The sequence below is a fragment of the Ranitomeya variabilis genome, chromosome 5, assembly GCF_051348905.1.
Source record: "Ranitomeya variabilis isolate aRanVar5 chromosome 5, aRanVar5.hap1, whole genome shotgun sequence".
Classification (NCBI taxonomy): Eukaryota; Metazoa; Chordata; class Amphibia; order Anura; family Dendrobatidae; genus Ranitomeya; species Ranitomeya variabilis.
Genome location: NC_135236.1, coordinates 491,329,002 through 491,355,528, shown reverse-complemented (window position 1 = coordinate 491,355,528; position 26,527 = coordinate 491,329,002). Strand labels below are relative to the sequence as shown.

Here is a 26,527-nt window from a genome sequence, read left to right as displayed (position 1 = left end):
GAGGTTTACATCACTTACCTTAAAACAACTAACCACCAGGTGAAAGTTCTGCCCTCTGGCTACCCCTGCTTTAGCATAATCTTTCAGCAAAAGGAAAAGCTGCTTAACCATTTGCTCCGTATTCTTATGGACAGATGGTAAAGGAAACTTCAAGATCCAGATGAGAGATTGCAAAGAACCTGTGATAACCTGCAGATAAAGCATCAGATGTTGTAGAAGCCAGAAAACAAACACAAAGCACACAAAGTGCACACTTTAAAGTTGTATTGGTTTTTTTTTTCATTCATTCTGTCACAAGTCCCTCAATATATATAGTTCAGCTAGTATTTTCCGTTCTATTTACAAAATCATGGCATACATCTCTGCAGTTAGGTCAGGTGATAAAATGGTGACCCCCCTGGAAATTAACATGGCTTTATGTTCTGTGAGTTATAACCATCTAAGTCAATGGGAGCTCCTGTCTTAGGTGAGGGAGGTGTGGGGCAGAAGGGGAGCGGACAGAAGCGCCTATCAAAGATAATCATGATGACAGCACATTAGGTATTATGATGAGCAGGTCCTTGATAATACAGAGCAATGAGAATATCTTCAGGTCTCTGCTTCAGGGAAATAGTGCTGCGGGGAAAGACTAACTAAACATCATTACATTTCTTCTAAACATTCATGTCCAGAATTATTACACCAATGTAATGGGGTCAGTAAGCCAAGCCTTTAATACTCAATATGGCTCATTTTTTTTTTTTACACTGACTCCAGATTTGACTCCTTCATTAACGCCCAACAACAAAGTTCAACAACAAATGCATAAATTTAACAAAAGTGACTAATTCACATAGATTTGATGATGCGATGATGCTAAAATCAAAAATGACAAATAAAATTGAGAATTAGCTCTAGTTTTAAATTTACAAATGTCAATCGTGGCCCGGCAATGTTAGGAGGCTACTTCTCCAGAGCTACACTACAAACGGCAGGCCAAGAGCACGCACCCAACTTCAAATTGCAATAAACGTAGTTATTATGTACTTTGGCCCATTTAATGATAATTTGTCAAAAAAAAATCCCCAAAAATGTGTGGAAGGTTTTTTGCAAATTTTACCTTACAGCCATGACTTGTGCATTTCATTGCTCCACACCTATTTTAAAAACTAGAGCTAATGATTTAGTGACATGGTAATATTCGGTTTGCTCATAGAAATATAAATAACCTCATTTGAATGGATTTACAAACAATTCAAGAAAATCTGTTGAACAGTGTAATTAGCAATAGCAAACGTACTGTAGTAAAATAGTAACAATGCTGTACTACAGCGCTCTTTACAAACAGGAGAATATGATTAACGCTATCTGCATACCTTCAGGATTTTTAGCGGGTTTTTTAAGCATTTTTTTCTGCCGTTTTCCAACAAAAAAAACCCACTTACACAAGTATCCAATCATTTTTAATGCATTCCGCATTTTTTGTGCACATGCTGTGGTTTTTTCAGAGGCGGAACCGCATTCTGGAAAAAAACGCAGGATGTTCATTCTTTGTGCGGAATCTGAGATTCCGCACACATAGGAGTGCATTGATCCTCTTACTTTCCACATGGTGCTATGCCCACCATGCGGGAAGTAAGCGGATCATATGCAGTTGGCACCCAGGGTGGAGGAGGAGACTCTCCTCCAGGCCCTGGGAACCAATATACGTGTAAAACATAAAATAAAAAATAAATAAATAAATAAATAAAAAAAGAATTAAAATAAAAAATCGTGATATTCTCACCTTCTAATGGCCCCCGCAGACTTCCCGCTCCTCGTGATGCTCCTGTTCCCAGTGATGCCTCGCGGCAATGAGGCATTACTGGGAATGGGAGCTGCCGGGAGCATTGCGAGGAGCGGGAAGTCTGCGGGGGCCATTAGGTGAGAATATCACGATTTTTAATTTTTTAAATTATTTTTAACATTAGATCTTTTTACTATTGATGCATCAATAGAAAAAGTTGGTCACACTTGTCAAACACTGTTTGACAAGTGTGACCAACCTGTCAACCAGTTTTCCAAGCGATGCTACAGATCGCTTGGAAACACTAGCATTCTGCAAGCTAATTACGCTTGTAAAACGTTAGTGTTTAGCGGGAATACGCATGCCAATTCCACATGCCTTATACCCGCAGCAGTTGCAGAATTGCTGCAGAAATTCCGGAAGTGTGCACATAGCCTAATAGAGAATATATTTATATTACGGTTTCCAAACTTGTCTGAATTCACGAGTCAATAAATTAACCAACTTTTTAAGCTTAAGTAGATACAATTTTATGCCCCATCTCCAACTTCACCCAAAACTAGCTCCAATTCCACAGTTCTGTTTTATGCACTGTGCTAAGAACATTGCCAAGGTTTCCAGATTAATCGTACACATTATACATCTCTATAAGCTATAAGTGATATTTAAAAGAATATCTGCACTTTTTCAAACAACATTTTTTAAAAGAGAATCAGTAGGATTTCAGCGATCCAAACTATTTATGTGCTTATGAAGCTTTTTCAAAGACAAGGCATCGGAAAGGTGTATCACTTTTATGCAGTTCTTCTTATGTCATTTTTTTCTTCAATATTACATGGAAAACTTAATGGGGCCTGCAGAAATCCATGCACCTGGTGGTAATAACACCATTTGATAAAGAAAACTAATTTTCAGCTACAGAAATTTCTAAGTGTGAATATATTTAGCTCCCTTTTATTTGCCTCATCTACGACATTCTGTATGTTACCAGGAATAGGAAGGGCAGGCAGTAGATTTAACTTTGAATGGAAAAGATGGAAATCACAGTACTAACTTGTACATCCATCGCCTGCAGGCAGCCTATCAACATCTGAACAAATGGATCCAGCATTTCTAGGGCACGCTCCTCAGAGGAGTTCACTTTGGATCTTCTCAAGCTCAGGTGTAGAAGCTAAATCATAAGAGAAAATGCAAATATCAACAAATTCAGACAAATACACTTACTAGCGCGAACACCAACACTATAAAATATCTACATGTAACAAGATATCTGGTTTTCTGTAAACAATAAAGCTTAGATGTAGTTCTGACTAATTAGACATTATAAATACCTGTCTGTGTCTTACAAGTGGCTTGTCCTGAAGAAGGAGCTTGTTATACTTTGAAATGCGCAGGTAATAAAGCACATTCCTTTATCCTGGATCCTGATAGTTTTTCTGGATTATCCATTGCTATTCATGGCAGTGCAGACATTAAACCCCTTTTTTCCTTGCTATTTTAAATATGCCTTTAATGTCTCACATGGTAAGAACCCCTTTAAAGTTATTGAACATTTAAGAGTAGTAAATCCAACAAGGAGGTCACCTCAAAAAGGTGGTAATTAATTCGAACTTAGATCAGATACCTCCAAAAAATAGTGAAAAAAATGGGAAAATCAAGCAACCGCAAGTCTCAGAAAACATCACATTTATTAGTAGATATAAAACATGAAAAGGAAAAATACATGATAACGGTCGACGTGTTTCGAAATAGAGTAGCGGTTGCTGGATTTTCCCATTTCTTCCTGGTTTATTTACACAGGAAACCAGTCTGAAGTCTCCGTGCACCGCACCCCTATTCTAGGAACTTCTCAACCCAGTGAGCTGATGGTTGCTCCATTGTATTTTTCTCCCTCCAAAAAATGGCTACTAATACTTAAGTTCTATGACTAAATAGAAGTATACAATAATATACATTTATAGCAATACCTAGATAAATATTAAAGACTGACATGTTAAAACTAACCTTCAGCCCTGTGTCTACAAGAATGTTCATGTTGGTCTTAGTGCTAACAGCAGCTTTTACGCCACCACGTGGAGGAGGACGCTGGATTAACAAACAGCTCTTTGGTTGAAGGCGAGGATCTGGGGGCGGCATTTCTTTTTTTTTAATCCTGAAATTATAGCCCATACAATTTTAATAAAAAAAGAAAAACAAGTTATATATAACACAATATTCATATTGGTGTCAATTCTTGCCCAGTGCGTATTGATGGCATCCTGCTGCAACAAGTCTATATATCTAGTTTGAGGAAGAAAGTCTCCATTGACGTAATGGCCCATTAACACATAATATATTAGACATTATACATATACTATCATGGTATTGATAGAAATACCCAATAGACATAACATTTGTTCTACTCCCCCATAATTTCTCATGAAAGTTATCTGCAGAGATTCCCAAACCCAATTCAGAAACATTAACTGCAATATACATATGTATATACATACAAACATATAATTATACTTATGCACTTTTTTAATCAAATTGTTACCTTCACATTTATGAATTAGCATAAGAAAAAAAATACCAAGTATTTTTTTGGTGTAAAAAAAAAAAAAATGCCCTAGCTAAAAAGGGGAAAAAAATATTGTAATCCTTAGTATTGTAAGTACACGTGCTTAGGTATACGCATAGCCTGTGTCATGATGTCAGGAAAAAAATAAAACTTACTTTTCTATATCGGTTATGAGTGGAAGGTTTTCACTGATGAGGCCATAACTGAGCAGAAGGATGGACTGCGCATTCATGTCTTCATTGGCTATCAAGCCAAATACTATTCTACGGAAAGCTTCAGCCACTTTACGAGCCAGTTTTAAACTTGTAGTTTCCACCAATATCTATATATTAGGATCATTAAAAAAAAAAAAAAAATCCAATGAATATAGAAATGCAAATATTTCATCAGCATATAGTGGGCCATCAATTAATTAATTACTATTCTCAGCATTCTATCAACTACACCCACACTTATCTTACCTCTTTCAACGGAAGGATCAACTTTATAACATGTTCCTTTCCGACAAACTGTGCAAGAAATTCATAAGAGTCATAACTCTTGCTGCTTCTGGCTTCCATGAGCTTAGACACTATTCCTTTGACTTCTTTTTCCTCCGCAATGGCCCCAAAAAGTTCATGATTAAATATCTTAATAAAACAGGATAAAAAAATTAAAGAACACTTTTTATTGTGCTAGAAAAGAAAGGCTCTATATCAGTAAGGGAGAGTGCTCAATACATAATAGGAAACAAGATTTAAAACTAGTGATGAGCGAACGTGCTGGGTTAAGGTGTTATCCGAGCAATGTCGGGTGCTAACCGAGTGTCTTTGACATGCTCGATTAATATATTCAAGACCCCGTGACTGTTAGACCGCCAAAACACATGCAGGGATTTCCTGTTAGGCAATCGTGCATGTGTTGCGCCTGTCTAACATCCGCAAGACATACAGCCGCCAGGACTCAAACATATATTCGATCACGCCGAACACACTCGGTTAGCACCCGAGAATGCTCATTTAACACCTCATTCAAGCACATTCGCTCATCACAAAAGACAAAAATTACATAATTAGTATGCGTATGCAGACTAAAATTTTAATTTTAATCGCATATTCAAATTGAAAAATATATACAGTATGTGCAAAAGTTATAGGCAGGTGTGGAAAAAATGCTTTAAAGTAAGGATTGTTTGTTTTTTTTTAAAAAAAAAAAACAACAACATTTAACAGCTTATTTTTATCAAATATCCAAATGAATGAACATAATAGAAATCTAAAGCAAAGCAGTATTTGGTGGGAGCAGCCTTTGCCTTTAAAGCAGCATGAATTCTTCTAGGTAGACTTGCAGAAAGTCAGGGAATTTATACAGTATGTTCTCTCCATGTTGCGTCTGATTTCCTCTCACATTCCAAAAACATACTGGTAGGGAATTTAGATTGTGAAAACCCCAATGAGGAAAGTGATGATGATGTCTGTTAAGACCTGTGAAATTAATGGTGCTATACAAGCTAGAAAAATTAAAATTAAATCAACAAAGATTTTTGCAAGACTACATCTACAAAAGATCTCTGGTTGGTTTACCAAGATGTTTGGAACAACCTCCTACTACAGTTTTTTCAAGAATTTTTAGCAAATTAATTGATGACGTTTTAAAAGGTAAAAGGATCATCACACCAAATATGGAATTGAATTTATTTTACTCACTTATATAGCGCCATTAATTCCACAGCGCTTTACAGTCATTATCGCCACTGTCCCCATTGGGGCTCACAATCTAGATTTCCTATCAGTATGTCTTTGGAATGTGGGAGGAATCTCACACAAACATGGAGAAGATACAAACTCCTTGCAGATGTTGTCCTTGGTGGCAACTGAATCCAGGAACCCAGCACTGCAAAGCTAAAGTGCTAACCTGATTAATATTTCTCTTTTGTTCATTCACTTTGAAATTAATTGACTAAAACTATTAATACTTCCAGTTGTAAAATCCTACAGGAAAGTCCAAATATCATATAGAGCCCAACTACCAAGCCACCATACCTAATTGGCTCTGATGAAGCCAGCACACACTAGAAAATTACCATAGGTATAATAAATAACACATTTCTTTTTTGAGGCATATTTTCTCTCTTTTTAAGTGCTTCCTCTTCTGCCTTGGCAAATCAGAATTGCATATACTCATCTATATTTAAATGTTATTTATTATATCTTTTGTAGAAGTGCACACTTTTACAGATATATTTTAGTGTGTGTTGGCTTCATTATACCCATTTCAGTCTGGAAGTTAGACTATATATGTTCTTAGGACTTTTTTGTGGTGGGTGTTCAGTAACCTATTTAGATCGACACCTATGGGTATAACACCACACTGTTGTCTGTAGGTTTTGTTTTTAACATTATCTGTCTGAAGTATTAGGAAAATATATACAGGTGCATCTCACAAAATTAGAATATCATCAAAAAGTTAATTTATTTCAGTTCTTCAATACAAAAAGTGAAACTCATATTTTATAGAGTGAATACAAACAATGATCTATTTCAAGTGTTTATTTCTGTTAATGTTGAGGATTATGGCTTACAGCCAATGAAAACCCAAAAGTCATTATCTCAGTAAATTAGAATACTTTATAACACCAGCTTGAAAAAATGATTTTAAAATCTGAAATGTTGGCCTACTGAAATGTATGTTCAGTAAATGCACTCAATACTTGGTCGGGGCTCCTTTTGCATCAATGGGGCATGGAGGCGATCAGCCTGTGGCACTGCTGTGGTGTTATGGGTGCCAGGTTGATTTGATAGCAGCCTTCAGCTCCTCTGCATTGCTGGGTCTGGTGTCTATCATCTTCCTCTTGACAATACCCCATAGATTCTCTATGGGTTAAGGTCAGGCGAGTTTGCTGGCCATTTGGTACTATTGGCAGTGTGGACAGGTGCCAAGTCCTGCTGGAGAATGAAATTTCCATCTCCAAAAACCTTGTCAACAGAGGGAAGCATGAAGTGCACTAAAATTTCCTGGTAGACGGCTGCGCTGACTTTGGTCCCGATAAAGTACAGTGGACCTACACCAGCAGATGACATGGCTCCCCAAACCATCACTGATTGTGGAAACTTCCCACTAGACCTTGGAAATCAAGGTCCCAGAGTCTGGAGGAAGAGTGGAGAGACAGACAATCCAAGCTGCTTGAGGTCCAGTGTGAAGTTTCCACAATCAGTGATGGTTTGGGGAGCCATGTCATCTGCTGGTGTACCAAGACCAAAGTCAGCGCAGCCGTCTACCAGGAAATTTTAGAGCACTTCATGCTTCCCTCTGCCGACAAGCTTTTTGGAGATGGAAATTTCATTCTCCAGCAGGACTTGGCACCTGTCCACACTGCCAAAAGTACCAATACCTGGTTTACAAACAACATTATCACTGTATTCTAATTTACTGAGATAATGAGTTTTGGGTTTTCATTGGCTGTAAGCCATAATCACCAACATTAAAAGAAATAAACACTTGAAATAGATCACTCTGCTTGTAATGACTTTAATACATGAGTTTCACTTTTTTGTATTGAAGAACTGAAATAAATTAACTTTTTGATGATTTTCTAATTATATGAGATGCACCTGTATGTATATAGATTAAGTGAATGTTCACTACAAATTGTGAAATATTTGTCTGCAGGTGCCAATTCTGTAAATAGTATTCTTTTTGGGTTTTTACGTTTCTTTATTGTGTTCTGAAAAGAGGTTTAGACCTTTATTCTGATGATATGCTACATGCAGCACACCATGGGGAAAGGTCCACTCTCCTAACAGCCAAATCAACCCTACAAAAATATTGTATCATTTAGCTAAAAGAAGTATTTAGAAAGTAAATCAGACAGTTTAAGGCTATGTGCCCACATTCCGGATTTTTAGCGTTTAAGCGTTTTTGGGGCGGTTTTCCGTTGCGGAAATGCTTAAAAAAGGCTTACATAAAGCATCCCATTTAATGCATTCGGCAATTTTTGTGCCCATGCTGCGTTTTTTCCATAGCGGAAAAGCATTGCGGAAAAAAACCGCAGCATGTTAATAAATTCTGTGGAAAATCGGCAGTTTTGTCGCAATAGAATTGTATTAGGACCATTGGGAAAACAATGCTAAAAATCCACGGTAAAAAAGCGACAAATATGCAATAAAAGTGCGAAAAAAAAAACACAAGTGGATTTCCTGTGAAGGGAGTCTGGATTTGATCAGGAAAATTCTGCATACTTTCTGCAACGTGGGCACATAGCCTACAAGGGCTGGGTTGTCATAAAGAAAGTACTCCCAGACCCTTCGTATGTATTTACTGTTTGTCTGCAAAAACACAGGAACCTGTCAATCAGTTGGAAAAGGGCAGAGGAAAAACCCTCTTCAAGAATACAATGGGCTCAAACTCCAAGTGCAGCATAGTCTTTTATTGCTTCTATTAGGCAACAGGCCCAATATTTAGAACCTTTACTATGCTAGCTTTATATAAGGCAGAATAGCCTGATTACAGATCAGCCTTTAAGGCCTCGCTCACACGAGCGTTTAACTCGGACGAGTGCGTGCTATGCAATGTTTTCTCGGACAGCACTCAGACCAATGTTATTCTATGGGGCAGTGCAGATGTGTTTGTTTTTTTCTCATGTTTCGGAATGAGAAAAGGAAAAAACAAAGGAAAAAAACAAAAATATCGCAGAAAGCTGCAAGTGGCTCTGCAAATCGGATCACACACACACCCCAACAAGTCTATAAGTGTGTGTGAAACACTGGACTGCACTTAGATATCATCTGAGTGCAGTCTGATTTACACGGACACAAGACAATGGAGAAGATGGAGAAATTAAGTTCTCGGTCTTCTCCACAGAGATACAATTCTTTCAGCTGATAGAATTGGATCAGAGCTTGAGCTGAGTGTCATTATTAGTGATGAGCGAATATACTCGTTACTCGAGATTTCCAGAGCACGCTTGGGTAACAGAGTATTTTTTAGTGCTCAGAAATTTAGTTTTCATCGCCGCAGCTGAATGATTTACATCTATTAGCCAGCATAAGTACATGCAGGGATTCCCTAGTAACCAGGCAACCCCCACATGTACTCAACCTCGTTAACAGATGTAAATCATTCAGCTGAGGCGATGAAAACAATCTCCGAGCACTAAAAAATACTCGGAGGACACCCGAGCGTGCTCGAGAAATCTCGAGTAACGAGTATATTCACTCATCACTAGTCATTGCCGTAATCAATAAAATTCTCTTGGAGGAGAGAATCATCGGACATGTGAGTGAGCCCTAAAAGTGTGGAAAAACTGCAAGTGCATCTAACAAAAGTGGGCCATGCCCCCCATTCGCCTGATGGAGACAAGAGAATCTTCTTGGTCTCAGTAGGGCTTGTATATGCTTGGTTACAGATTTTGCTGCGCTTGTTCAATAAAAAGATGCATCGACTAAATAAAAAAAATATAATGTGTGATAAAAGCTTTTTTTATATGATTGTCTAAAGGACAACATATGCTAAGGTAAGTGTATGAATATCCGTAAACATTAGAAAATCCTCCTGACACATACTTACGGCAAATGCAATGCGAAAGCAATATACATAGACTTAAGCACTGGAAAGCCAGCAGAAATAAATGCAATTACCCGAATTAAAGATTCCATGCAACCATCCAAATCTCCACTCTTCAGTTTGGCAGCAAGGCCCTTCAGCAGCAGATTTACTGTAAATGTTAGCACATGAACCTACAAGAAGATGAAACCATATTAGAAGTGTGTGTGTGTATGTGTATATATATATATATATATATATATATATATATATATATATATATATATATATATATATATATATATATATATATATATATATATAATCTCCACACATATAATTTATCAATTTCAGCGCACCATGGCTTACTTGTGGGTCCACAGTAATCAGTCATTACCTGGTATCCTTTAACTAAGACATTCTGCATTTCCTTTAATATAAAGTGCAAGTAGCGAGGCCCGAGTGTTTCTAAGATCTTAATCAGAGTGTTTCTTGCGATGTCACGAATCTCCTGGGCTCTGTTTCTCAGGAGAATACACACCTTTAACAGTATGCTGAAAAATGTACAAAGTCAACATTATAAATCATTAAAGGTAAATGAAGAAAAAGTAAAAATGATCGATTATTCTATATAAAGAAATGAAGTGAGATTTATTGTATTCCTTGATGAAATATCCCTTGAAGACTCAGTTTGACTAAGGTTCTGCAGTACTCCTGCCCTGGAGCCAGCAGCCAGGTTGCAACATACACCTAGTTATTTTCCTTTATCCAATACAAAGGAAAGAAGGATATACTTATATAGTTTTTATCTTATGGTTTGTTTTAAGCTCATACCCAGGTAGGTTGACTTCCATAACTTCTTGAGGAAGTGTCTGCATCAACTTGACTAAAGCAAATGCTATTGGAACACGGACTACTTCCTCTTCATTAACTACTTTGCTTTTCACCAATTTGTGCTCTTCGTCCCTCTTAACCTGTAAGGATAAAGTAAATGATTCAATACAATTTCAAAACCTCTGTATTGGAATAATCTTTAACACAACGTACATACATATACTGGGGAAAATAAGTATCTGACACACTGCTGATTTCACAAGTTTTCCCTCCTACAGAGAATGGAGAGGTCTTTAATGTTTATCTTACGTACACTTCAACTGTAAAGGCCCCGTCTCACATAGCGAGATCGCTAGCGAGATCGCTGCTGAGTCACTAGTTTTGTGACGCAACAGCGACCTCAGTAGCGATCTCGCTATGTGTGACACGTACCAGCGACCCGGCCCCTGCTGCGAGATCGCTGGTCGTGTCGGAATGGCCTGGACCTTTTTTTGGTCGTTGAGGTCCCGCTGACATCGCTGAATCGGTGTGTGTGACACCGATCCAGCGATGTCTTCACTGGTAACCAGGGTAAACATCGGGTTACTAAGCGCAGGGCCGCGCTTAGTAACCCGATGTTTACCCTGGTTACCAGCGTAAATGTAAAAAAAAAACAAACAGTACATACTCACCATCTGATGTCCGTCAGGTCCCTTGCCGTCTGCTTCCTGCTCTGACTGCCGCCGTAAAGTGAAAGCACAGCAGTGACGTCATCGCTGCGCTCTGCTCTCACTGTACGGCACTCAGAGCAGGAAGCAGACGGCAAGGGACCTGACGGACATCAGATGGTGAGTATGTACTGTTTGTTTTTTTTGGTAACCAGGGTAAACATCGGGTTACTAAGCGCGGCCCTGCGCTTAGTAACCCGATGTTTACCCTGGTTACCCGGGTGCTGCAGGGGGACTTCGGCATCGTTGAAGACAGTTTCAACGATGCCGAAGTCGTTACCCTGATCGTTGGTCGCTGGAGAGAGCTGTCTGTGTGACAGCTCCCCAGCGACCACACAGCGACAAAACAGCGACGCTGCAGCGATCAGCATCGTTGTCTGTATCGCTGCAGCGTCGCTGTGTGAGACGGGGCCTTAAGACACAGGATCTTTAAAAAATCTCCCCCCCAAAAAAAAATCACATTGTATGATTTTTTTCATATTTAATTTTCATTTTAATGCATGAAATCAGTATGTGTACAATAAAAAACAGAACTTAGTATTTGGTACAGAAACCTTTGTATTGTCATTGACCAGGCCCTCTTGTGCAGTTCTGGGTGGATTCCTGACCTTTGTCAGACTCATCCTTACCCAATGAGGTGAGATCTTGCATGGAGTTGATAATATATAGTTGTATAATATAAGGTGATAATATTAAATGTCAAGCAAAAGCTTGTATGCGAGACACTGCTGACGTTTCGTCAGTGGCCATCACCCAGGTATGGTGTCCTAACAGTAAGAATGGGAAGCATGCCAGAAACATGGCAGGTGGCCACTGAGGTAATGTCAGAATCGGCTCTCGATGGGGAGGCACAAAGAGTAAGGACAAAAAAAAAATGTAAGAAATGGAGAGAAAAAAAGGATCAGTTTACAAGTTTAGGGAGAGCCTATGAACCTTCGCTTATAAAAAAAAAATCTACAGAAAACCAACCTTTGCATCAAGACATCTCTGAAGCTTGGGTATTACGGTATTTGTCACAGTAGTCTGAATATGACTAAAAAGTGAGGCCAGATCTTCTTTGTTTCTTGGAAGATAGTTCAAGACATGCTTGTTTGTGGATTTGCTTTCTTGCTTTTTACAAGGGGCCTCATCAGCTTTACTGGTGTGGGCCGCATCCTGAGTTTCCATCTGCTCTTCCTCCTCATTCTTCAACTCCATTAACTCATCTTCACCATTGTTCTCTACATCTATAAAATAAGCAGCAGGGCAGCATCATAACAACAAATAGCAGGTAACGCATTTCTTCAGTAAAAGGTTTTTTTTCTATGAAGTGTAAAATGCTCACCAGTTTTACAGTCTCTTGCCTCAGCTGCTTGAATTTGCTTCTCCATAGTCACATAATCGAAGTGAAAAGCATCGAGCACCGTCACCAATAAACTGTGCAAAGAAGAAAAAAGAAGAAAAAAAAGAATATTAACCCCTTCAACCCTAGCCTACTATCATCTTCATAAAAAAAATAAATAAAAATAAATTCCCCCCAAAATCTTTCTTTTTTTAGGCCTTAAATGTTTTATTTTCACAAGGGTAACAGGACAAAGTTGAACCCAAAATTTGTGCAATTTCTCCACAGTATGCAGATACCCCATATGTGGGTGAAAACGACTGGGAGCACGGCAGAGCTCAGAAAGGAAGGAGTGACGTTTTGGAACACAGACTTTGATGGAATGGACGTGGAAGCCATGTTCCCTCAAGGAATTTATCTAGACATGTGGTGAGCACCTTTAATCCACAGGTGCTTCACAGAATTTGACAACGCTGATCAGTGAAAAAAAAAAATATTGGCCCCTATTTTTTTCATTTTCACAAGGATAGCAGGACGGACCCCAATATTTGTTGTGCAATTTCTCCTGAGTTCACCGATACACCATATGTGGTTAACAACTACTTTTGAGGCACAGTGCAAAGCTTAGATGGGTAGGAGCGCCATATTATTGTGCAGATTTTACAATTATGGTTTGCAGGTGCCACATCACATTGGCAAAGCCCCTGAGGCGCCTATACAGCAGAAACAGCCATAATTGACCCCATTTTACAAGCTACACCTCTTAATGAATTCATCTAAGGGCGCAGTGATCAAATTGACACCACAGGTGGGTCAAACAATTTTATACCATTGGGCCGTGAAGAAAAAAATAACTACATTTTTACCACCAAAATTTGGTTTAGCCCCAGATTTTACATTTTCACACTGGGAGATGGGTAAGAATGGCATCAAAATGTGTCCCACAATTTCTGGTGAATGTAGTAATGCCCCATATGTGGCTGTACAGTGCTGCTTAGCCACACGGAGAGACTCGGGAGGGAAGGAGTGCTATTTGCCTCCTGAAGATTTTCCAAGAACAGTTTGCAGACTCCATATACAGAGCCCCTAAGTGCCAGTAGAACAAAATCCCCCCTCAAGTGACCCCATTTTGGAAGTTATACCCCTTTGGGAATTTATCTACAGGTGTAGTGACGATTTCGACTCAATGGATGTTGCTCAGTGAAAATTGCAAATCTTATATTGTACATTGCCATCACCAGTACATGGCAGTTACCAGCTCATGCTTCTGGAGACACGCACATGTAAACTAGGTCATCGCTACAGGAATGCCAAACACGAGGATGCTAAATGTGGTTTAGGCACACTGGGACTCAGAACGGATATCGATAGCAGCATGGGCTCCGTTCCTGGCAGTAAGGCTGGGTTCACATTCTGTCCAAGCAGTCCGTTAACGCTGCCATTAATCTCTATTTCGGGTGCATCGCTAGCGCATGCCCAAAATGGACGTGCGCTAGCGATGCGCCGTCATTGAGTGACGGACCCTGGGACTCGGGCGGCAGCGTTTCCGGGTCCGTCACAGATCGAGCACCTGCTAGCTCTATCTGCGCTAGCATGTCGGCACTTGCGTTATCGCAGCCCGTTTAACGGATGCGTTGAACGGACTGCTGTTAACGCAATGTGAACCTAGCCTTAGTGATGGGTGTCCGTTGTGATATTAGCTGAACACCTGGCTGTGATTGCACGCGCACAGCTCCTGGGCACACAAAATCACCAGGACGTACCTAGCACTTCCCAACCATTTCACAAACTTTTAAAATCAGACTCTTTTTTTTTTTTCTTCTGATATTAACCAACATCTTTAAAGTAGCAATATCCTAAAGGTTAAACTGCTGTTTCAACATACCTATGTGTAGACACAACCCACAGTATACTGTATATTACACTTTAACAACATTTGTTGTAAGTGAATAACTACAAAGCTATGGCCACTAGAGGTCTGCAGTATAGACGAATTGCTCAACCATGCTGCTGGTCCAAACTGAATCTTCAGGACATGTTAAAGAGATTTTTGCTAGTACAAGTCTTTTTGGGCAACCAAAACAACCATGCAGATAAACTTTCATGGGTTTTTAATCTTTTTATCTTACTTGAAAGCATTAAAAAGTGCTATAAAACTACATTAATATGGAATATGATTGTTGTTGTGTGAATAACCCTTTAAAAGTGAACTTGTCACCAGATTTGACTGATATGAAAAACAGCCACCACCTTTCAGGCTTGATATACAGCATTCTATAACGCTGTATATTTGCCCTCAACCAGATCTGAAAGATAAGAAACAGAGCTTTTATTATAGTCATCTGCTGTACATCAGCCCTGAAAGGTGGTGGCCACATCGGGTCAGTCAAACCTGGTGACAGGTTCTCTTTCAGTCTCAAGTCCTAGACATCCAATAATTTAAATGCAATTCTGGACACAGAACAAATTCAGCACACCTTCTAAAATATATAAAACTTCCATAAAAACTGCCAAAACATCTCTCAACACCTGCTCTATTTTAAGGAAACTACTCAATGGAAATCAAATAAATGTAAAAACAAAACAAAAAACAGACACCCTACCGGACTCCCAGTTTTTGATTGATTTGTCCCGTTTGGAGAACATGAATAAAATGTTTTAGATAAGACATGTATGCAGACCAGGACAAGTTTTTACATATAGAGCCAACCATTTCCACCGAGGCATTGACCATATGTTCATGCTGAAAAACAAGAACACAAGAATATCACGATTACATAAATGAACTCCCACGTAGCATATACTTGGGAACAACCAATAATGGCAGCAATTACTGTGTTTGAAAGTGGCCATTTAACAACTTTCTATATAATCTCCAAGGCAGGGGTCTCAAACACGTGGGTGCCGCATGTCTGTTATCTGCAGTCACCAGGGCATCAGAATTCCTGAGACATACTTGGGACAGCAGAGATCAGGTAGAAGATGAGTGTGGGCGCTCCTTATTGACATCCCACCAGAGAGCAGTGTGTAGGAACAGAGGCACTTCTTTCCCGCGCTGCTGGATCGCTTGTAGTCAGTGAGTATGGAGAAGACGACATTTTTTAACCCTTTCCCAACATCCTCTGTACATATACAGGGCTGCAGGACATGACTTCCTGCAAACCACTGTATATGTACAGTGCAATAATGGCGTTAACTCACAAGCGGAACTGACCCCATCATCAACAGGTATCAGAAGTATATCATAGAGGACACTGTGATGCAGGCAATGATTGGTATAAGCACTGATCATGATCATTTAACTCCCTGGGAATAGCTGTGTATAGTGACAGTACTATCTAGATGGCCATTTGAGGGACGGGACTCCCTCTTTAGTCCTATCAGCTCCTCAAGAACATGGGGTGCCAGTAGTTGACATGGAAACTTAAAGCTAAGTTAATGGCCATCAAGTTCGCCATCTACAGTAGCCTGTAGGGACCGGCAATGAGCACGGTCTAACAGATGAAATTTCAGTGTAAAAACGAAATCTCTAATATCCTGCAGTACCGAGGTATTGCAGGAGATTAGATCAGTAATCAGGCAAGTAAAAGTTAAATATAAGAACTAGGTAAAGAAAAAAAAAATCCTTTCAAAATAGAGGTATGAAAAAAATAATGGAAAAGAGTAAACAAAAATTTACACGTTTGGTATTGCGGTGTCCGAAACAACCTAAGCTATAAAAGTACACCATAACCCACACGATGAACACTGTAAAGAGAAAAAATAAAAACAAAAACACCAAAAGTGTAGCCTTTTCATTATCATGACATAGAAAACATGGAATAAAAAAATCAGAAAGTCGTGTAGGAATAAAAGAAAGAGTATCACTAAAAATGTCATCTTGTTGCACAAGGAATGTGATGACTCAACTTCAATTTTTTTTATGTGGGCCCATTTACCAAGCTGAGTTTGAGACCCCAAATTTAAGGCATATACATTTGCATTTTCCTCCAATCAACTTAGGAGAGTGAATCAGAGCTGCCGACAGAACAGAATTTAAAACAGTCAGCTATACATATTCTACAATAAAACATGCCATTATTTTCCCTCACATATATCAGCTATACACAGGCCAAGTAATAGACGGACAATGGCTGGGGGCATTGATTTAAGCTCCATATTCACCAGCTCTGAATATGACAAAGTATCTGTGGAATGTCCTGCACCCATGGAGACACCACATAGAAGCCTACAGGACTTAAAGAATCTGCTGCCAACACCAAGGACCTACAGAGATCCTATAAATCCCAGAGCTGTCAGGGTGAGCTATTAGGCTGTTTGGTTAAGTGTCATGGCTGATCTATGTATGTATGTGTCAGTTAGATACCTCTAGTTATGCTTGTATTACCTAAGTGGGAAAACCACTTTAAGTCAAAGTTTACCGCAAAAACTATGCTTACTACATACCTTATGCATTTTTTCATCAAATATAGTACTGGTCGCATATGGCATTATGTAATTTTGCATGGACTTGGAGGACAATATTACATTTCCTTCAAATAAATGATTTGCTAGTTTCCTCAATGCTCGCGCTCTCCTGTGAATCTATAAAAAGAAAAAAAAAAAACATTACCAATAAATTGTGAGGAATTGTGCCAAACTCCTATGAAAAATTACAATTCAGAAAATAAATATTATAAAACGTTACCTGGATGTGTTTCATATTCTCGAAGAAGTCCATTTCAGGATCGTTGTAATCTGTAAGCTTAACCAAGTCTGAGAACTCTGGATTCCCCGGGAATATTCGGATCAAATTAGATAGCAAAGTGGTGTAATCTTGCTGAACAGTCTGTTAAAGGAAAGGGTTTAGTTAGACTCTGTTCACAACAAAGTTACTTTAAAGTGGAAACACAACAGCATATTTGTGTAATTCTTCCAGAATAACTACAAGAATGACTTCTAAGTTGCTGCAGCTTCTTACAATAAATCAAACTGCATCCCCTCAATACCTGAAGATCAGAGCCCTAACGATTCACAATACCTGAAGATCAGAGCCCTAACAATTCACAATACCTGAAGATCAGAGCCCTAACGATTCACAATACCTGAAGATCAGAGCCCTAACAATTCACAATACCTGAAGATCAGAGCCCTAACAATTCATAATACCTGAAGATCAGAGCCCTAACGATTCACAATACCTGAAGATCAGAGCCCTAAAAAAGGAGATTTTTGTTTACTTACCGTAAAATCTTTTTCTCCGAGCCACTCATTGGGGGACACAGGACCATGGGTGTATGCTTGCTGCCACTAGGAGGACACTAAGTAGACAGAAAGATTAACTCCTCCTCTGCAGCATACACCCCTTCACTGGATACAATTTGAACCAGTTCGGTAGTAAAGCAGTAGGAGCATGAACAAAGACAACTATGTCAAAACCAAAGAAGTAACAACAAGCCAAAACAGGCTAACAGGGTGGGTGCTGTGTCCCCCAATGAGTGGCTCGGAGAAAAAGATTTTACGGTAAGTAAACAAAAATCTCCTTTTCTCCTACGCCTCATTGGGGGACACAGGACCATGGGACGTACAAAAGCAGTCCCTGGGTGGGGAGCAATATGCTAAAACCCCATGTACCACTGGCTTACGGCTTAAGGAACTGCCGCTTGCAGAATGCGCCTGCCAAGGGCAGCGTCTGCAGAAGAGATGGAATGAATGTGGTAATGCTTGGTAAAAGTGTGCAAACTGGACCACGTCGCAGCCTTGCAGACCTGCTGTGCTGACGCCTGGTGCCGAATGGCCCACGAGGCGCCCACCGACCGAGTAGAATGAGCCTTGATCCCAGCTGGAATGGGAACACCTTTGACACGATAGGCTTCTTGAATGGCTGACCGAATCCATTTTGCCAGAGTGGCCTTTGAAGCAGGAGAACCCCTCCTGGGCCCCTCTGGAAGTACAAACCGGACGTCTGACGTGCGGAAGGGAGCCGTTCTTGAGACGTACCGACGAAGAGCCCTCACCACATCAAGAGTGTGTAGAGCCTTTTCGATGCGATGAACAGGAGCCGGGCAGAACGAAGGTAGAACAATCTCCTCATTGAGGTGGAAAGAGGAGACGACCTTGGGCAAAAAGGTGGGAGAGGTCCTCAATACCGCCTTGTCCGGATGAAAAATGAGGGCGGCAGGAGAGCGCAGCCAACTCCGAAACCCTTCTGATGGACGTGACGGCTACTAGGAAGACTACCTTCCAAGAAAGGAAGGTCAAGGAAACGTCCTGTAGCGGTTCGAAGGGATTCTCCTGAAGGGCTCCGAGAACCAAGTTGAGATCCCACGGATCCAAAGGTGACTTGTAGGGAGGCGCCACACGGGAAACTCCCTGGAAGAAGGTTTTCACCGGCAACCTATTGGCAATCTTCCGCTGGAAAAGGACTGACAATGCCGAAACCTGGCCCTTTAGGGAGCTAAGGGCAAGTCCCGACTCTAGTCCGGATTGAAGAAACTCCAGTATGGAAGGAATAGAAAATACTAGAGGAGATCGTCCCTGTGCATCGCACCATGAGAAAAAAAGTCGCCAGGTACGGTGGTAACTACGCATGGAAACAGGTTTCCTAGCTCTGATCATGGTGGAGGACACCGTGGGAGAAAACCCCGCTTGACCTAGAATCCAGGACTCAACGGCCAGGCCGTCAAAGACAGGGCCCTTGAGTTCTGGTGGTAAATTGGGCCCTGTGAAAGGAGATCCACGCGATCTGGAAGACGCCAGGGGACGTCGGCCACCAACTGAACCAGTTCGGCGTACCATGCCCGACGCGGCCAGTCTGGCGCGACGAGAATCACCGGTACCCCCTCCGCCCTGATCTTTTTGATGACCCTCGGTAGCAGGGGAAGAGGGGGAAAAATGTACGGGAGACGGAATTGACGCCAAGGAAGGACCAGGGCGTCTACCCCGAGGGCCCGTGGGTCGAGGGACCGAGCAAGGAACTGAGGGACCTTGTTGTTCATCCTGGAAGCCATGAGGTCCACATCCGGGGTCCCCCAGCGATGGCAAATCTGCTGGAAGACCTCCGGGTGGAGGGACCACTCTCCGGAAGCGATGCCCTGGCGGCTGAGGAAGTCCGCCGCCCAATTTTCCACACCTGGAATGTGGATCGCCGAAATGGGCGAATGGTTCGACTCCGCCCAATGGAGGATGTGAGACACCTCGAGCATGGCCGTTTTGCTGCGAGTTCCGCCCTGACGGTTGATATATGCCACGGCCGTGGCATTGTCGGACTGTATTCTGACTGGATGACCTGCCAGAAGTCGGTGAAAGTGAAACAATGCCAGCCTGATAGCTCGAATCTCAAGGATATTGATGGCGAGACGAGACTCCTGAATGGACCACCGCCCCTGGGCTGTGTGCTGGTTGAAAACCGCTCCCCAGCCTATGAGACTGGCATCGGTGGTCACCACCAGCCACCGTACTGGGAGAAAGGACCTTCCCTGGGTTAGGGAGGACTTCAGCGTCCACCACCTGAGAGCCTTCCTGACCCGAGGGGACAGGATGAATCGCCGGTCGAGAGAGGACGGGTTGCCGTCCCAAGCCGACAGTAGCGCATGCTGCAGGGGACGGAGGTGAAACTGCGCAAATGGGACCGCTTCCATGGTCGCTACCATCTGCCCGAGAACTCGCATGCTGGCGCGAATGGAGTGGGATACTGGACGAGAAAGACGCTGGGCTCCCTGCTGCAAGGCCAAAACCTTGTCTTGAGGGAGTATGACCAGACCGCGGAAAGTGTCCAGTATCATCCCCAGGAAGGAGATTTGTTGAGCCGGAATTGGAGAAGATTTTTTGAAATTTATCTTCCACCCCAGGCGACAAAGAGTATCCACCGTAAGAGCGACGGACTCTTCGCACGCTGGGTAGGAAGGACCTTTTATCAATAGGTCGTCCAAGTACGGAATTACCACCACTCCCCTGGAATGAAGAATGGCCATGGCAGCCGCCATGACCTTCGTGAAAACTCTGGGAGCGGTGGCGAGACCGAAGGGCAAGGCCACGAATTGAAAGTGCTCCCCGCAAAAAGCGAAACGAAGGAACTGCTGATGCGGAGGGAAGATCGGTATGTGCAGGTAGGCGTCCTTGATGTCTATGGATGCCAGGAATTCTCCCTTTTCCATAGACGCGACCACAGAACGGAGGGACTCCATCCTGAAGTGTCGGATTTTTATAAATCTGTTTAGTAGTTTCAGGTCTAGGATCGGACGTAGTGATCCGTCCTTCTTTGGGACCACGAACAGATTTGAATAGAAACCCTTGAATCTTTGTTCTAGGGGGACCGGAATGATGACTCCGTCCCTTAGTAGTGCCCGTATTGCCTGGTGAAACGCTGTGGCCTTTGACCTTTGAGGGCAAGACTGGAAGAAACGTGTAGGGGGGAGGGAGGAAAATTCTATTTTGTATCCGGTGGACACCAGTTCTCTGACCCACTCGTCGGAAACGACTGAGAGCCAGGCCTGACGGAACAAGAGTAGGCGTCCGCCTACTTTGTTGGAGTCCACCGGATAATGCAAGGAGTCATTGGGCGGAGGATCCATGGGATGCGGATCCCTTAGGCCCGGGAGGTTTAGGTCTGGGTCTCCAGTTACGATTAGGTCTGTAAGAGACCTGGGTGCCTCGGCCACCGCGCGAACCTCTACCTGATGCGGGGGTAGAGGATGTAGAAGACCAGTTGGTATTGGACCGAAAAGGCCGAAATGGAGGTTGCTGCTGGTACCGAAAGGGCCGGGTAGGCTTTTGCTGGGGAAGAAATTTACTCTTCCCTCCGGTAGCATCCGAGATCATTTGATCCAATTTTTCTCCAAATAGCCGACCAGCCTGGTAAGGCAGGGCTGTTAGAGAACGTTTAGAAGCCGAATCTGCTCGCCAATCCCTGAGCCACAGGGCTCTCCTGATGGAAATTGCATTGGCGGCTGCCTGTGCAGCGCAATTGGCTGCGTCCATAGAGGCGTTGACTATGAAGTCTCCGGCCTGCGCTATCTGGTTAACTAGGATGCTGGCTTCTGGAGGTAAATCACTGGCTTGGATGTTAGAGGAAAGAGTCTCGGTCCAAGAGACCATAGCCTTAGCCACCCAAGAGGCGGCGAAAGATGGGAAGAGAGACGCTCCTGAGGCCTCGAAGGCGGAACGAGCCAGATAATCAATCTGGCGATCGGAGGGATTCTTAACGGAAGAACCGTCCGAAAGAGACAGGATGGTCTTGGACGCGAGGTGTGACACAGCAGGGTCCACCGAGGGAGACTGCAGCCAGTCCTTGACTAATTCCCGAGAAAAAGGGTATTTGGCCTCGATGGACTTTTGTCCAATGAAGCGTTTATCTGGGCGATCCCTATGTTTTTGTACAATCTCCTTAAAGTGAGGGTGAGTAACAAAAACATTTTTAACACGTTTAGTCTTTTTGAAAGACACCACATGTTCGGGCTCTGAAGCAGAGTCCTCAGTCACCTTCAGGGTCTTGTTTACCGCCTCAATGAGAGAGTCCAGGGACTCTTGGGAGGAGGGGGGTTCCTGAACGTAGGAGATGTCGGACTCATATTCAGAGTCATCCGAGTTTGGGGAAGGTGACCTGGAAGCAGCGCTTGCAGGTACTGAAGGGCCCGCTAGCTCTTGGTCAGGGGATGAAACGTGAACACGTTTTCTGGGACGCCCCCTACTGGTAGAAGAATCCATACCGTCGTCTGAATCCTCCACGGTCCGACCTGGAGGGGGGCCCCGGAGGGAGTCAATTGCCCTGGCTAGGGAAGCCACAGATCGTGACAGAGAGGTTGCCCACTCAGGGGGGCTAGGCCCTACCGGGTCGACGGCTGCGGCATCGGTGACGGTACCGGCGTCGGCAAGGAGCGGCTGCACAGAGGGTGAGACGCAATCTGCACACAAAGGACTAGTGTGGGCTCGGGGCAGGGCCGCATTGCAGGTGGCACATACAGTGAAAAATACTGTGTGCTTCTTGTTACCCTTTTTTGTCTCCTTGGATTGAGACATAGTGCCTTAAGAACAGAGCGGGCAGTATTGCAGAGAAAGGGTTAAGCTTTCTTGGAGCAGCTTACCCACGGTCCTGTCTGTGTCCCCAGAGAGAGATATGGCGGTTCTTTCCAGGAGTTCTCCTTGGAGCGCTTGTAGAAGCGTGGGCTCCGTGCAGAGAGAGAGGAAATATGGCCCCCGAGATTAGGAGGGCGCCTCTCGTCCCAGACGAGAAGCGCCGATGAAGGGGGCGGAGCTACGGCCGTGGGAGTGGATTTGTCCCTTGCGGCCTACTCCGGCTGGAGAAGCCGGGGACTAAATTTATGAGGCCTGCCGACGATGTGCGGCGGCGGCCGCGACGGAGCGCCGCCGAGCACCACCGACCCCCGGTCGGCGGTGCCTCTCCCTGGGGACCCGGACCGCATCGCTGCCGCTGAGGGGGAGCAGGGGGGAGCCCCCTGAAGGTACTTACGGCCGCTATTGTTCCCGGATCTCACAGGTCTGCAGGGCGCTGCTGTGAGGATGTCATCTCAATCCATGCACCCTGGATGGGGATGGAGAGGCCCCTGATGTGCTGCTGTAGCAGAGGGGGGCTGCGGCACAACATCCCCTCCGGACTGCATACCCAGATTACATCGCTGTAATGCAAGGTCCTGGAGGGGGTTGGGGGGAAATCGGAACCAAAAAAGGAACCGTTGCCCTGGCGCAAACCTTATTCGTGCGCCATACGTCGCAGGAGAGGGACGGGGAGGTATACTCGCCGTGCTCGCCTGTTGATGGTTCGGGGGAGAGCGGACCTTATGAAAAAAAGGACCCGTCGCCCCCTTCACTCCGTTAAATAAAAAATTAAAAATTTACAGAAAATTAAAAAATCAAAAATTAAAACAAAGTTGGGGTCTGGAAAAAAGACCCAAGTGCCTCCTAAGACACTAAGCAAGAACTGGTTCAAATTGTATCCAGTGAAGGGGTGTATGCTGCAGAGGAGGAGTTAATCTTTCTGTCTACTTAGTGTCCTCCTAGTGGCAGCAAGCATACACCCATGGTCCTGTGTCCCCCAATGAGGCGTAGGAGAAATTCACAATACCTGAATATCAGAGCCCTAACAATTCACAATACCTGAAGATCAGAGCCCTAACGATTCATAATACCTGAAGATCAGAGCCCTAACAATTCACAATACCTGAAGATCAGAGCCCTAACAATTCACAATACCTGAAGATCAGAGCCCTAACGATTCACAATACCTGAAGATCAGAGCCCTAACAATTCACAATACCTGAAGATCAGAGCCCTAACGATTCACAATACCTGAAGATCAGAGCCCTAACGATTCACAATACCTGAAGATCAGAGCCCTAACGATTCACAATACCTGAAGATCAGAGCCCTAATGATTCATAATACCTGAAGATCAGAGCCCTAACGATTCATAATACCTGAAGATCAGAGCCCTAACAATTCACAATACCTGAAGATCAGAGCCCTAACGATTCACAATACCTGAAGATCAGAGCCCTAACGATTCACAATACCTGAAGATCAGAGCCCTAACGATTCACAATACCTGAAGATCAGAGCCCTAACAATTCACAATACCTGAAGATCAGAGCCCTAACGATTCACAATACCTGAAGATCAGAGCCCTAACAATTCACAATACCTGAAGATCAGAGCCCTAACGATTCACAATACCTGAAGATCAGAGCCCTAATGATTCACAATACCTGAAGATCAGAGCCCTAATGATTCATAATACCTGAAGATCAGAGCCCTACTGCACTTGTCTACGGAGTGGCAGCCAGAATTCACATACAAATTAATGAGAATCTCAACCAATGCTGCAATGACCGTGGCATGTGTCAGGGCCTCATTCTAGAGAAGGGGCAGATCCCACTGGTGGAATCCGCCTTTAACCTGTATTTATGACATAATGCGGATATGCATTAAATGTATGACAAGTGAATAACAGTGTAATGAGTGGCTATGGTGAAGTGAAAAGTATATATTCATTAGATAAACACTAGTGATGAGCGAGCATGCTCGCGAGTTAGTAGAGTATCTTTGGCGTGCTTGAATACTATGTTCAGGTCGCCGTGGCTGCATGTCTCGCAGCTGTTCGACATCCACAACACATGTAAGGATTGCTTGTTTATTAGACAATCCCTTCATGTGTTGCGGCTGTTGAACAGCCATGAGACATGCAGCCACGGCGACCTGAACATAGAGCATCTTTGGTATGCCTGAATACAATTAGCACACAAGTGTGATCAGATAACTGCTAACCCAAGCACGCTTGCTCATCACTAATAAACACTTTTTATCATATTATTGCAAGATTATTATTGCAACTATGTACCTCAACTTTACTTTTGAGGCCGTTCCTCAAGCTCTCAAGTAGAGTGCGATGAATGATCTCCTGGTAGTCTTCCTCGGTATGCTTTACTGCAGCCAGCTGCTTCATAACACTGATAAGCAGAAGTCCTGCATTGTCACTTAAAGACATGTCACCAAGCTAAAACATGAAACATTTTACAGCATTATTGTGATTGGAAAGTCAAGAAAACAAGGTTATGTTAACACGTAATACTGATATGCTATAAGCCTAACAATAACTCACGCACTGCTTTACACTATACTTAAGTGGGACGTCAGATAGCAAAATTCTCTCTCAAAAGAATGAGTGTAAACAAATGGGCCACACTGACCCCAGTGAGAGGGGTAGGCAGACAAAAAATAAGTAGTTTTTGGGGAGGAATATATGATAGTAAAAATAGTAGAGATGAGGGAATAAGTTTGCAGGACCCAGGACCAGCAGCCACTTGAGTATTCCTTGGCCGCTAGACCATGGGACGGCGAAACTATTTGCTCATCTTTAAATAATATCACTGTATTGTACTTTTTTTTTACACCATCAGTGAACCCCTTCAGCACACAAAGAAAGGTTAATGAAGGCATACAATTGTTAAGGACATTTTTATTCCATTTTATGAACTATAACCCCAAAAGTTAAGATTTACCTGTATTGTGTAAAAACAGTTATGCATAAGTGGAAGAATGTAGTTCACATCTATAGACTTCATCTCCTTGATGAAGGCAGTTGCTTGTTGGAAGGCTGTTAGTCTGACATCAAAGTGTATATCATCCAAATGTTTCTGATCAAAGGCATTTAACTGTGTAGAAAATAAAAAAAAAATAGAAGTTTATTCAAGCCTTAAGAAATTAAAAGTGCCATTCAAAATGCATACAAATTGCTACAAACCTTAACAGCAACATCAGTGACACGCTCTAATTGAGGATCAAGTTCAGAGAGGACCTGAAAAAAAACAAAAAAAACCAACAGATGAGCAACTAAATGATATCTTATTTTTCAGGCTGTAGGACGCAACCCGGGTTTAGACACATCTGAAAATAGGGAAATAGATCTATTGTTAGTGTTGTTCTACAGAATGTGTGCTATATTCCATTTATACTCGAGTATAAGCCGAGATTTTCAGGCTGAAAGTGCCCCTCTCGGCTTATACACAAGTCAATGTCCCAGGGGGGCGGCCGAGGAGCGGCAGCTGTCCATCATACTCACCTTCTCCCAGCGCGTCTCTGCTAGTGATGAGCGAGTGTACTCGTTGTTCGGGTTTTTCCGAGTACGCTCGGGTGGTCTCTGAGTTTTTGTTAGTGCTCGGAGATTTAGTTTTCATCACCGCAGCTGAATGATTTACAGCTACTAGCCAGCTTGAATACATGTGGGGATTCCCTAGCAACCAGGCAACCCCCACATGTACTTAGGCTGGGTAGTACCTGTAAATCATTCAGCTGTGGCGATGAAAACAAAATCTCCAAACACTAACAAA

At 42.7% G+C, this 26,527-nt stretch overlaps 1 protein-coding gene across 1 annotated transcript in view; it reads right to left on the bottom strand.

The window, feature by feature from the left end:
- UTP20 (UTP20 small subunit processome component) overlaps positions 1–26,527 on the bottom strand; it is a 166,382-nt gene that overhangs the window by 15,004 nt on the left and 124,851 nt on the right. Inside the window, exons 34-49 of the mRNA XM_077265598.1 lie at positions 25,942–25,995; positions 25,700–25,852; positions 25,039–25,194; positions 17,395–17,535; positions 17,154–17,291; positions 15,311–15,450; positions 12,711–12,802; positions 12,356–12,612; positions 10,680–10,819; positions 10,243–10,399; positions 9,941–10,039; positions 4,787–4,954; positions 4,481–4,647; positions 3,770–3,917; positions 2,820–2,936; positions 19–189 (exon numbers count right to left, since the gene is read on the bottom strand). Of these exons, the coding sequence (XP_077121713.1) occupies positions 19–189; positions 2,820–2,936; positions 3,770–3,917; positions 4,481–4,647; positions 4,787–4,954; positions 9,941–10,039; positions 10,243–10,399; positions 10,680–10,819; positions 12,356–12,612; positions 12,711–12,802; positions 15,311–15,450; positions 17,154–17,291; positions 17,395–17,535; positions 25,039–25,194; positions 25,700–25,852; positions 25,942–25,995 (2,298 nt within the window). The remainder of the gene's footprint in view (positions 1–18; positions 190–2,819; positions 2,937–3,769; positions 3,918–4,480; positions 4,648–4,786; positions 4,955–9,940; positions 10,040–10,242; positions 10,400–10,679; positions 10,820–12,355; positions 12,613–12,710; positions 12,803–15,310; positions 15,451–17,153; positions 17,292–17,394; positions 17,536–25,038; positions 25,195–25,699; positions 25,853–25,941; positions 25,996–26,527) is intronic.